The following is a 13628-nucleotide window of genomic DNA, read 5'->3' on the forward strand; positions in this document are numbered from 1 at the left end:
TGACACTTTCGCTTGTATGAACATAAAAGGAATGGGACACATTAGCTTCGTATTTGGAGCATATCGCTTATCATGTATGGTCTACTTTTCCGAACGACTTATCCCTATCACACACAACGAAGCGAGTCGAATTTGTACATCACATTGCTGTACCATGTTTTCTGTTCTTTACCTTCGCCAGGAAGGTCATATTTTGGGTATCGTTTGTATGTGTGTTGTTTGTTTGTTTGTTTGTTTGTTTGTTTGTTTGTTTCTAGAATACCAGCATAACTGGACAACGCCTGGATAGATTATATTGGCATTTGGTATGTGGGTAGATCTTGATGGTACTTGATGGAAACGATTAGATTGTAGGCCCCTAGCGGCTTAGTACGGTACTACAGGGTAACTTCCGGTATTGATATTTCGAGTTCTGGACATGCTGTGGTCATGTGGTTTTGGAACTGCAGGGGTCGGTTTAGTGTCAGACGTTGAAAGGGAATAATAACTCAAGAAGGGTTTGACGGATCGTCATGATGATTTTCGGTATGTTGATAATGATAGCTTAAGTGGTGCTACATATAGTTGGTGCTGTTCTCTTTATGTCTTACAGGCAAATGATAGTGGATGGCATAAAGAAATAGCGCAGAAAAGAAAGCCTCATAAAAACGCCTATACTAAAACAGTCCGAGCCGAACGTCTGCTTCGAGAGTAGTAGAGCGTACCAAACACCTTTAATAGCCCACACCGCCCTACCAAGTCCTTGGTCCTACGTATGAAACTTTAAGTAACTTCGCCTCCTCTGTTCCTTGCACTAGTTTTCTTAGAGGAAGTGAGAAATGGTGATCTGGAACCGATCGGATTGAGTATCGAAGACCGTCTATTCCGTATGTAGCCCATTGCTAAAAGAAAATGAGAAATCGAAAATGAGAAGCACACCGGAACCGGAAACCCAACCGCAAAATCACATGGAACCGGAAATACGCCCAAGGAGGCAATGACTCACAAGTATTTTGTCAGCGACATTTGGCAATGGAACAAAGCAAAGGGGTGTGACGATATTGCAATGGTGTTTATCAACTTTCTAAGGTATCTCGGTGTGTTGTGTATTTGCTTTTATCTTCATGGATGTTTGATCATGTTTCAACGTTTACAGTCAAAAAGAAAAGCTTTACTCTTTTCTAAACATCACAGAATTAATGTATTAGCGATAAAAGTGGGATCGTTCGTCTTCCATTTCTCCAGAAAAAAGAAGGAAAATTCAAAGAGCTAAGATTTGATGTATTAAGAGGTAGCATTAAGACTAGCTACGTGTTTTATTGTTCTTTATTATTTGCTCGTCAGGAAAACTCCTGTCTTGGACTTAGACTCAAGGATTTGAAATATACTTATTATCATCTTAATTGTTATGTGAGAGCTGAACTTCTTAAAACCCGATGTCCGATAGTTCTAGACACCGTAAATGATCCATAACATCCTTTAGAAAACAACTTTACCCTTGCAATCGAGCCATACAGGTGTGTGACGTCATCGAAACTGCCTTCTCGGAAAGCTTCGAAAACGAAAGGGCTTCCCCCAAACCTGTTTTCCAGCGCCCCAAATGTCCCCAAACCCGCGTCAAACATTTGACCATCTGTTCAATTTTCATCTATGTATCGTGTGTGTTAGTTTACATGATTGTGTGACATTTCTTTTCTCCTTTTCATGCCAACAGAAGCTTTAGAACTGGCGTGTCGCTGCATCGTTAACCTTGAATAACCTTGGAGGCAGGTGAAAGGTCACCGGTGACGTGTGCAGCTGAGCCTCGCTCTGGTCCGCCCCTCGCCAAACACGCAACCCACATATTTTCTCTCTCTTCACACCTGGCTTAGGACAAAACGTCACCTCAAGGTTGTCTGTATGCTTGGTGTTAAGGTAAGTCTCCTCATTTGATAATCTCTAAATGTATCGACTGTAAGTAGGGCTGTTTTTGTGAGGATCCTTTTCACATTTCAATGCGGAATCGTTAGGACTTGGCTAGCGCCGTAACTCAAGCAATTAAGCAAGTCTGTAATGTCTATGACATGATTTGTCGCACGAGACTGTTAGAGATTGCACTGGGACGTACAGGGGCTTGTAATGTGTTAAAATACACCAGAAAGATACTCGAAAGAGGGCACGACGATTGAGTTTGTACGTTCGAAATCCCTCCTTATAATGTAAGTGTTGCTTGTGTAAATACAACGTCAATTGACGTTGGCAACTTAAGATTTATGTATTTCTAACAACAACCTCTGAGAGTCAACGGGAAGACTTGACTGCTACGATTCCGTATCTTTCTTCTCTCTTTAAGAAGGTGTTTTTGTGCACGAGTTGAACCTTGGACTGGTCTCGGAGTGCCTGTATTTGCCTGAGGAAAAGGTCAACGTACGGGTCACTGCGCTGCTGTTGCCGTGTATGCTTATATTCGGTTTCGGCGCTCGCACCTTTCCAAAACTCCTACCAGTACCAAACTCTACTGCGTTAGCAGTCATGGGAAACAGCAAGGTGGGGTTGGGGGTGGGGGGTTGAGACTTGCGTAGGGGGCACTTGTCAAAACGCCGTGGTCTCGCGTTGATAAATGAGAACAGTTCTCTCGCCTTTGTTTACCTATTCAGCCGAGAGAAACGTAACACGTTGAGCGGAATGTTGACTCTATAACGCCCCGACTCACACAAGGTCGCCTCTTTTAAAAACACACTCTCAAGACGATAGGATTCTATGTAAGACTGACACGACACCTTATTTTCATCTTTAAAGGCAGGCTCTTTGTAGAGTGGTGTTTCTGGTAAATGTTAGGATCGAAATCGAAACTTCCTAAATGTTGAGGGTTCTCTATTCAACCTCTTTGCCAAAATGGATATCTCGCTACACGTATCTTCTTACATGTTATCCGTTGGTTGCGATTCAACATATTCTTACTGCGTTCATGCCCATTGGTGAGAAACCCCGGTCATGGTAGGTGCCTCATCCATTAACCGAAATGACAGTCTTGTTCTATAAATTGTTCACTGAACGAAAATTGATTGAACGGATGCAACGAACCTGGTTGAGTAATTTCACGTCCTGAAGTGAAGTGTAATGAAAAACATTAGGCTGTGCGAAGGGACATCAACGCAAAGAATGGCTGACTAGAAAAACACGAAAGTCATCGCCCAATAGCATATCCCACCCACCACACGGTGGTGTCTACTCCATAAAATACCTATGATAGCCCGCGTAGTAGTGGCGGTATTGAATGAATGAATATGATGTAAAACTACGCTTATAGCAGGATCAAACAGGTTACCAAGAATGAAACTCCCCCGTCGTTCCCAACCCCTGTCCGTTCACTAACGATTCTCCCCTTAGTTACATTATTAACCTTTCCCGTACGTGCCAAACAACCAACTTAAACCTCGGCCAGCTGACTGTAAATTATTAACCTTACCAACAGGAACAATTCTTACAAACAGTCCTCGTATACTCCTTGGCAACGACTAACCAAGGAGCTTTTATCATAAAAGAGACCGTCTTAGCCAAGACCTCTAGAGTTTTAAGACCTTATAAATGCTACAGTACAGTCTAAACTAAAACTGATACCGAAAAACAATAACACGTTTCTATTGCTACTCAACATTGCTGTGTCTCGAGGCTGTGAACGTCCTTCTGCATTATCTGATTTATCGTGTGAAGTCAGACGTGCATGAAAATATCACCGCGGCGCTGTGCACACGGCTACGACCTTCATCGCAACTGGAGAGTCGATGTTTGACCTTCAAGAAGCCATTTGGGAAGATTTTAGAATAACTTGTCCGGCTTTGTAGTTCACATTAGAGCGAAGAGGGACAAGACCTTGAATTAATATCACTTTTACCACCTTACCGCCATGTATACACGTGTAAATCAATAATACATCGTCGGTGAAGGTTAGACATCTAGGTAGTAAGATACGCCAAATAGCAATTACCCAAGCAACTGGATATGATTTTTGGAACCATATCTAGTTTTCAAAAATCATTTCCAGTTGCTTGAGTAATTTCTTATCTGGCGATATAACCATCACCATCTTCTACCCAAAAACTCTGTGCGTGTATCCGGTGGCTCTCTTTTGTTATTGATTAATGTTTGACACTAAAGAAGACTTACACATTTTTTTCTGAAATCACTTTGTTTACAGTCCCAATCTTGTAAAATGATGTGATGTGGAAAGCTCATTGATTACAGCGTTCTTATGATGTACTCACACTAGCGTAGCGTATATGTATAATCCGTATGAGGTCCGTATTGACATTTTCCATGCGCAGTCGTACGCGTACGCTAAATACGCACCTCATACGCATCTCAATCGTTTTGTTTCAGTTTTAGGTACGCCTACTGGACGTATTGCCTGCGTACTTAAATAAAACTGACACAAAACGATTGAGATGCGTACTGTGCGTTCGATTGCGTATGAATAAAATGTCAATATTTATACCATAATTTTTGTTATGTAAGTGTTAATATCCAATACCTTAATGGCATATCGTCTTTTCATTGACACAATTTAAATATTTCAGACTGTTTAACAATGTACATTTGTAACTAAGGTCCGCTTTCCACCAGACGGAGATTGCGGTGCGCTCTCATTGCGACTTAAATAACTCCAACTTCAATTTCATACTGGGTATACCATACAAAACGCAAAAGTGTGACTGAGATGACAACAAAACACACAAAGTGTAAAAAGATTTCTTTTCTATACAATTCGTTGAGAGGTTTGTCAAATTTTATGTCACAGAGAGAGCGCGGTGAGAGCGCCGTCCTAGTGGAAAGGGGGTATCACCTTGACCCCAGGTTAAGTGTAAATACCGCACACTTCCTGCCTTTTCACCCACACTTCACGTAAACGGTTCTTAAACGCGCTGGGCTTCCAAGAAACGCCTACCTGCCAACTCCCCACCACACCTTAACATTACCGTTTATTTTTGTATTTTCTCCATGAAATCATAAGTCTTTTTAAAGGGCAAGTCTATAGATTACCATTTTAGCTTAAGTTCACATTCACACCTCAGAAATAAAGCTGTATTGGCGTTGTATGTGGTGAAACTGGTAGCGTGTTGAGCTCGGAAGCCAAGAGTCCGTTTTCGATACCCGCCGTGCCCCCGACGTTGTGTCCTTGGGAAAGACACTTCACACGACCTTCCTCACTTCACTCAGGTGTAAAAATGGGGACCTGGCTTCGGTCGGGGAGGGAGAATACTACCTTTACCTTCTGTCTGTACTGTGTATGTGGCACTGTTAAAATAAGCTACTAACACTTGAGTGCAGTTCCACATTGTCCTCGTTTGTCCGATTCGTCCGAAAGCAAATGCAAAAAATAAATCCTTAGTATATATACTGAAATCTGGGGAAAAGGTGAGCTGTCAGTAGATGTATTGAGTTAAGTTAAAATGAAGATGACAATGATTTTTATTTGCACGTTTTTGCCAATATAGGCTAAATGCGATAGTCATATGACGCATTTTACCCATTTCAGATGTCGGACTCGGAGTTACCCCAACTGAAGAATGGAAGTCCGAACTCTAAAACCCGACAGAGACTCCGTCCCTGGCTCATAGACCAGATCAACAGCGGCAGAGTACCCAACTTACAGTGGGTGGACCAGGACAACGGCATCTTCAGGATTCCGTGGAAACACTTCGCACGGGCGGACTATAAACAGGACCGGGACTGCATGCTGTTTATGGTAAGTTTTTTTTTTTTCAATTCTCTTCAATTATATTTTCCAACCCGGGGCCCGACTGGACAGTTTTCGGGAACGAAAGGAATAATAGAAAGGACAGCGAAATACACCTAACGTATAAAGAGGACTGGGGGCGAGTACAAGCTTCCCGGCATATATTCCTTTCCCGGCATTTTTCCTTTCGCGGCATATTTCCTTCACGGCGTATTCTCTCAGTTGAAAATCGACCTAAACATCAGTGCCAATGCCCCCAGAAAGGCCGGTGAAGGAGGCTTTATCTTCCTCAGGTATATATTTTTCGTCGCCTTAAACAGCCCGGCCGGGCCCCGGTTTAGAAATGTGACCTAAGCAAAAGCAGTGTGTAGTGGATATGTATGTCCCCTTTTTGTTTTGTACGTTTTTCGCGAAGCGTACAGTGTCAATCTCGTCGCTTGAAAGATGCCGGTTACTTTATAATGAATGAATGAATGAATGAAGACCTTTATTGCACATTTTTGCCACACCGGGCTAAGTACAGGTTACAACAAGACATGTTGAAAAGATACAGTTCACAGATACAAAATGAGACTATTGCTGGATAAATTCAACTTCTCCTTGCTTTTCTGCTATAGTGGAGATAAAGGAGCCTTGTCTAGTTGCATTAGGAATATGAAAACAACTGAAACAACATCTTAGATTCGTAATAACAAGACCAGGACTGCATGCTGTTTATGGCATGTCAAGTAAAAAAGTCAAACTCAAAAGAACTTAAATAGCATTCGGTAGACTTCATGTCAAAAAACAGGATCTGAATCATAGCTAATTTACACATGTAGGTGTAATTTGCAAAGCTTAAGAGACTTAATCAAAGTGAAAATTCTACAGAATACAGAAACGTTTACTAGTACATTATTTAAGATATAATTTGAAATAGCCATTTTATGATCACAGAAGACAATTACAAAACGGTTGACAAAACTTTTTGCATTCTTTATTGCGAAACAGTGTTGCTTGATTAAGTTGATACAAGAAAGATCGTTTTAATCTAAATATCATTTATCATTTTATTGCACAATCTATGTATATTTTTCTTTTTAGTCAAGAGTTTAAGATCTGTGTTATGATTAATGTGCTTAACTAATTTCTAACGTACAGAAGTACATCCAGGGTACATACAACAGTACATACAGAACTCTTGGGGCATGAGATTTTGAACAACTCCCTGCGACCAACGATCTTTAAAAATCTCTTTGGTACTACATCTACGCGTCTTGACGGAAGCGCCCCCTGTAACCATTCCCTGTCCCTGCAGGAATGGGCCATCCACACGGGCAAGTTCCATCCGGGGCTCGACGAACCTGACCCCACCCGATGGAAGGCCAACTTCAGGTGCGCCCTCAACCAGAACAAGGACATACTGCAGCTGGACCACCGCACGTACACCGGCATCAACAGGAAGAACCCATATAGAATCTACCAGATGATCCCCGAACAATGTACGTTATCATATTTCATATTTACCTATAAATGATAAGGGCCGTTCAATGGGGATGTCCCTGTAGCTCAGCTGGTTCAATCCTGAGAAGGGCATCTCGGTTGGAGCTGCACCCGGCTTTCAGATAACCTGGAATTCAGTCTAGTTGTGGCACGGCCTGCCGTAGTTAGTGTAGGCTCTCTGCGGGGCCAGTGCAGCTCTCATCCGCCGGGGTAATCATTCACACTCGGTAGCATTTTCCCGGTAGGACTTTGCACAGTGGGTGGATGGCAAACTCCCACCGTGCAAAACTCCTACCGGGTGTGAAAGATTACCCCGGCGGTGAAAGACCCTCCTGTCCCGAAGGTAGCCTGGCCAATCCACGGTAGATTGGATTCCAGGTTAGCTTTCAGAAGGCACGTAAAATGGGGTCCCGTGTTCAAGGAGCTGCCACGAATAGGGGTGGGTGCCGGTACAGAAAATTCAGGTCCAGGTCCGGTTCAGGTCCAGAGGATTAGGTCCAGGTCCGGACCTGAACCTGGACCTGATTCAGTATGTGAAAACTTATGAATGGACGATACTCAAAACAATAGTCCATTTTGCTACAAAGAAATCTGTTTCGTGGAGCATTCGACTCCCACTGGCATTTTAAAGTCCTACAAGGCTAACTGCCTCTGTATAATTTACTGTAAAACTTGGTAGAAATGACTATAGACCCTACTCTGCTTCGCCCTTGTTATTTTCTTCGACCGGTAAGCCCCAAAACGTGGGAATACCTTATCATATAATCTGTTCATTGTCCAATAGGTCCAACATCCGGTTCACCTAATTTTTTCAGGTCCGGTTTTTCCGGACCGGTCCAATAAGAAAAACCGGTTTTGTACCGGTACACCGTACCGATACCCAGCCCTAGCCACGAATATAATGCGTTAAAATGGAAGGAGCAACCCTCCCTCTAAAATACACCCTGCTACTTGCACAGGAAAGAAACTTGCTTCCCTGCGTGCTAATAGACACTAAAAAGGTCCGACCGAATTCCATGCGCTTGTGTATATGATGCACTGACTGTATGTTTTATGAAGGAAATCTTTAGTATGGACTGAAGACAATTAAAAAGAAGTTGGTACACTTCTTTGGGCATAGCCCTCAGCAGTGTCTGAAACGAAATGGCAATCTTTTGCGGTTAGACGTATCAGGGATTACGATGAAAGAATCTATATAAATCTACGTTAAATTGAAGCTGTTTTTTTTCTCTATAGATATCAATGAAGAGTATCAGTTCGTGGCGGAAGTGGATGTCTTCAGTGACTACGACTCCGAAGACGACGAGGGCGATGGTCCGTGCGCATGCGCCAACTGTCTCGGGGTCATCCCGAAACGCGGCAAAAAGTCAGTCCACCACGTCACAAAAGCTAAAAAGTCACAACACGCTGCCATGACACATATGACGTCACCAGATCCTACTTCACCAAATGTGACGTCACCAGATGTGACGTCACCAGATGCGATGGATTACGACCAACCAGAGGCTATCGTATCGTACGTTGAGGACTCGAAGGAAAAAGTGCGCCAAATTCTCGCGGCGCAGAAAGAATTTACTTGTCAAACCAGATGACCGCTCGTGTATTCGATTTTATACGGAGGATGTATCGTTTTGTTTACATGAAATTGCATGAAAATTTTATCACTTCCTTGTATTTCTAAGATGAACAGAAAAGTGTGAATGTAGAATCGCCAACAGAGATTTAACCAAGTATAAATGCATAAAATAATTGGATTGAGATCATACAATATCAAAGATGCCCTTTTTCAAAACGTCATTGGTCTTTGGAAGGACAGTGAGTGCAGTGCAGCTAGTTTTTGCGAGAGAGAAACGCATCAAGTTTAACTTTTGAATATGATGGATATTTCTCATTAATTCTAATTAATAAGTAGATGTCAGATCAATCCATGCAGTAGCTTCTCTCCAAATAGCGTATCATAACTACATATCAAAGAATAAATGATATATGTAATTATCAAAAGTAATATTCAGGGTTTTATAACCTACGATATTTTTCTAACATTTTGGATTACGGCAACCTTTCAACATTCATAGGTATTGATTGTTATAGATATAAAAAGGCTGTAAAAACTTCAATGATTCAAAAGAAAACCCCTTTCCATTGCTTAGCTAGTGTTGTGTTGTATACTACAGAAATTATGTGAAGAATTTCTTACGCTTTTGTCCGCAATTCTGATGTTTGATATCTAATTTTCCAACGCAGTATTGTGAAACTTGGTACTCATTATCATCATGTGTACTTTTTGTTGGTAACATGTTTATGTATTTGGTTCAAACTTTGTCGATAGAATAAAATAACGTCAACAATGTTTTATATATTTCATAGTCATTCTACTGTGTCTTCTATTACTTCAAAAGTCAGCTTGACTTGTAACTTTTGAATGAGAGGATATATATTAAGTCTATAGAAAAGGCTGTAATTTCTGTAACTTAGATGTAGAGACTTTTTGATGTTTCATGATAAATAGATGTACATGCGTGTACATGCCTGTGTCAGTACCAAACACAAAGGCACCCATTGGTTAAATATTAACCAATATTGACCCACGTTTACCCAGCCATGGATGAACTTTTAACCATGACGCGTCACTGTCTAAGCAAAGATTTCGAACTAGCCAATAAGAAGACAGGACCTTGTGCCTGAAGGGGCAGAAATCGACCAATCAGAAATAGTTTGACACAAACATTCAGACGACCTTAAACGAACAACAACGGGTATAAGGTTAAGGTCTGTGAAAAAAATAAGTGTATTTTTAAACTCTTGAACGTCCACAGTTCGCAATTGCAGACGGTAGTTGGAGTTACAAAGCCTACTTCCTCAACCTATTTGATTAACCTTGCGTTATACCTGGAAACGACGATATTTCCGCATTTGGTGGCGATTCAAGCGCCCATGCTGATTTTCTGGCCACAAAAAAAAGTCGTCTGCAGCTGAAAACGTGACATAGAACACGTACAACTACTATGGGAGGTTCCATATCCATAAAGAACGACACGGAAGACAGGCTTGTGGTGAGTTTGAACCAGGCCGGACCGCTGTATTACGAGTTGGTGGAACCAGGTGAAACGTTTTACAGAAGGACCGGAGCCGTACACTTCACCATCTGTGCCTTTCCGTTCAAGAAGTACAAACACTCGGACGGCAAGGTACACGACAACGAAATGACGTCAAAGAAATCGGCGAAAGAACACATCAAGGTATGCTAAAATGCATGGCTTTTTGTCGTCTATGAGTTTGTTATGTTGAGCACTTTGTATTAAAACTCGTAACGTAACATGGGTAACTGTATATTTAACAGTTCCTGTTTAAAGTAATATATTATGTGCTCGCAAAGCTGGCATATCATGTAAATATTGGTTTTAGAATTAAGATAATTTACCAGGACTATCCGAGACTTCGTCACGTCTATAATAAGTTACTAAATCATATATTGATACCGCAACGTTAACTGAGAAAAAAAATCTCATTTTATACAAAGGAACGTTGTACAGATAGACATAAACTGCGCTGTAAGAACGAGTATAGAAGTCCTGCTGTACCTTAGAAAGCCGCTAGAGAGCCATTATTTTAATATCTTCATGATTTTATCAACACGTAAAAACATTACTAACACATGTATCACAAGATCCTACGACCTCTCGAGTTCTGCTGTACACGCAAAGACGAATTCTATAAGCTTATTTTATATAAGGATATGAAAGTTATGTTGTTTGATTGGTTTATGGAATTTTGGGTGAAATAGGTGGTGGCCCCGGCAGTCGCAGGAACGCTTCTGATTGGTCCGTTCATGATCATCCCCGGCATCATCATGGCGATGGGATTGGAGGATAGCTTCGGGCTGGTGAGGACTGCTTTTAATGTCTTTAATACAGTAGAAGCCGTTTAATTGCACACCTCATTTGCCAGCATATTTCGTGCAATTATCCAGATTGTGTGACAAAGCTAATAAGTTATCCAGGTGGACCGCACCGGATTGGGATTTTGGCTTTCTGTTTGGCAATAGAAATGTGCCTTAATCCGTTGTACAGTTAACTGGCTACTAATGACCTTGTAATGTTACAGTAGTAACTGCCGTCCTTGTTTACCGTCTGTCAATATTTACATGGTTATAATGACAACAACATGGCGAAGTCCTTCAGTATGTGCACAATAGTTCTTGCCCCGGCCCAGGTCCTCAAGGTTGAATGGAACATGTTTATATATTAACTTCTGCTTATCGACAGATCAATGTAGCATATTGACATAATTTAAAGCGACATTCAAGTTCACAAATGTAACTTTATTCAGTACAATCATATCTTAACCCCTATTGATTCCTACACGGTATGGATTCAGACTCTTCGGTACGGCCAAGAGTACCACCATGTTTTAATCATGCCTTAAAATGTAGTTCTCAAATATTCCGCTAGAGGCAAGTATACCCAAGTCCATGTCCTTTTATTTTTGAAAGCCAGGATTTTCTTTCCCTGTATGAGAAAACATCACCAGATGATCATCTCTTCCCTCAATGAAACAGGGACTAGCTTTAAGACTGGAAGCCCGTCCCCCAAAGCTTTTTTTCTTTCCATCTCAGAAATTATCTGCATTTATTCAAAGCATAAAATATGTCAGTATTGTATTAAAGTACATTCTACATTTTGTTTAAACTCTAGGAGGGACAGTACGTTGTTCATTCACGCGGGTGGTACGCAGGGGACCATCCACGCCTCAGAATCGTCGGGGGATGGAGGGAGAAGAGGCCCATGAAACTGGAGTGCGTCCACTGCAAAGGGTTCGACAAGCTCAAAGTCACCGACCATTTCGACACGTTCCCTGGTTTTGGTCTTGAAGAACCTGGGTATAAGAAGTTGTAGTTCAAGATCCCAGAAAAATACTTAGTGCTCGGATAGCGTAAAGTTGCACCAATAAGTGTGGAAAAAATTGAGTATCTGAGATCTTATCATTCTGATAATTTTTCAGTAAAAGATCATTAGATTGAATAGTTATTAGGTGTAAGAAACAAGAAGTTTTGTGGACTGCCTACGATCATGTTCAACAAATCGCCAGGGAAAACATAACTTCCTCGGCGCCCTAAATGCCCTAGATGGTAAAGTAAAGTTGAATTCATTAGTGACTTAGCACGAACTTGACACACACTTGATTACACGCTGACATAAACTAAAAGCATCTTCCATACACATGGTTATTGCTAAAGACGAGGTATGAGGTTTTCGCTACTGTTATGAAAAAGAAACTCAATCGTTGCTATTAATTGGTGGAGTCCGACCTGGAACTCAATTACGATAATCATACCGTTCTAGTACTGATTATTATGGAGAAAGTTGCAATAGAAGCATGAAAAGATACAATGGCACAAATATAAAGTTTACCTCATTTGCGTTATGCAGAGAAGCAATGTCAGAAGTCAAAAGTTCGTCTCTCATACTATAGGGAGAAAATTTGAACGTTGCTAAAATAGATAGTAGTGCATTACTGAAGACTGTAGTCAAATAACTTTGCAGATATTGCAAAGCGTTAAATAATATCAATATTGTATTCCTTTCGTATGATTGAACAAGACAGAGACAAAGAAAAAGGGCAGCATGTCAAAACAAATATGACAACTTTCCAAAATTATACTGTAACGTTACTAGTTATTCCTAATTTCGGCAACCATTTTGTATGACGTCATGACCCGTGTTGACCTTCCTTGGTGCTCACCAACCTTTGTTCAGCCCAGAATGTTGATGTTTGGACCGGTAATAGTGTTACAGGGTCTTGCGTCATATGAATGCTTGTTTGTCTCAGAAATCGTTAAGCGGGGGATATTGTTAATAACATTTTACTCCATGTGACACGTTGCACATAGGATGACGTGAGGTCCTACAAAACACTCAAAGCATAAAAAGTTGACTGCAGGAAGAATAGATTTTAGATCTACTCTTAAAATCTTAATAAACAAATCAATAAACAGACAAAAAATCTGTTTTTCTGCGGAATTCGTTGAACACTCTGTTAAATTTTAAGTCACAGATCAGTCGCAATGAGGTCGCTGCCCTAGTGGAATGGTGGTATAACAGAGATACTGTTCGGTAATATATATGCTGTCGTAAACAGAGAAAGCTGTTTAATCTGTATGAGAAAACAACGTATATAAACTTCCCTGCAATTACTGTAAGCTTACTAAAACGTGCACACATTTTTTGTCACAATTTGAAGATCATTTACCTGAAATAAATAGTATAAAAGTAAAACACGTGGCATGTGGTAGACACGGTCGTAGTTTATTCTGAACAACAACAAAGCAGAGTCTCGTAGTAATTGTATACCCCCTGGGCAAAAATTTAAACCTGATTACACAGTACGTACACGGTGTTCAGCTGCCATAGAAAAGGGGACGCCACAGTTGCGTTATGGACCGTGCCATTAT

At 41.0% G+C, this 13628-nt stretch overlaps 2 protein-coding genes across 2 annotated transcripts; both read left to right on the plus strand.

The window, feature by feature from the left end:
- The first annotated feature begins 1688 nt into the window (after window positions 1-1688).
- On the plus strand, window positions 1689-9534 carry LOC118403301 (interferon regulatory factor 5-like). Its single transcript, XM_035801960.1, has 4 exons — window positions 1689-1893; window positions 5495-5704; window positions 6993-7176; window positions 8414-9534. Exons 1-4 carry the CDS (start codon window positions 1879-1881, stop codon window positions 8767-8769), a joined length of 765 nt encoding a protein of 254 aa, XP_035657853.1. The 5' UTR covers window positions 1689-1878; the 3' UTR covers window positions 8770-9534.
- A 71-nt stretch (window positions 9535-9605) lies between these two features.
- LOC118403302 lies at window positions 9606-13599 on the plus strand. Its single transcript, XM_035801961.1, has 3 exons — window positions 9606-10416; window positions 10962-11060; window positions 11872-13599. The coding sequence occupies exons 1-3, from the start codon at window positions 10183-10185 to the stop codon at window positions 12070-12072; spliced, it is 534 nt and encodes a 177-aa protein (XP_035657854.1). The 5' UTR covers window positions 9606-10182; the 3' UTR covers window positions 12073-13599.
- Window positions 13600-13628: the final 29 nt, after the last annotated feature.

The sequence above is a fragment of the Branchiostoma floridae genome, chromosome 16, assembly GCF_000003815.2.
Source record: "Branchiostoma floridae strain S238N-H82 chromosome 16, Bfl_VNyyK, whole genome shotgun sequence".
Taxonomy (NCBI): Eukaryota; Metazoa; Chordata; class Leptocardii; order Amphioxiformes; family Branchiostomatidae; genus Branchiostoma; species Branchiostoma floridae.

Excerpts from the sequence above, each read along its gene's own strand:
- LOC118403301 (XM_035801960.1), top strand. Across the intron at positions 5,705-6,992 it reads GGGACTGCATGCTGTTTATG|GAATGGGCCATCCACACGGG; the intron begins GTAAGTTTTTTT and ends CTGTCCCTGCAG. Across the intron at positions 7,177-8,413 it reads CCAGATGATCCCCGAACAAT|ATATCAATGAAGAGTATCAG; the intron begins GTACGTTATCAT and ends TTTTCTCTATAG.
- LOC118403302 (XM_035801961.1), top strand. The coding sequence starts at position 10,183 with ATGGGAGGTTCCATATCCATAAAGAACGACACGGAAGACAGGCTTGTG. Across the intron at positions 10,417-10,961 it reads CGGCGAAAGAACACATCAAG|GTGGTGGCCCCGGCAGTCGC; the intron begins GTATGCTAAAAT and ends TGGGTGAAATAG. Across the intron at positions 11,061-11,871 it reads TGGAGGATAGCTTCGGGCTG|GAGGGACAGTACGTTGTTCA; the intron begins GTGAGGACTGCT and ends TTTAAACTCTAG.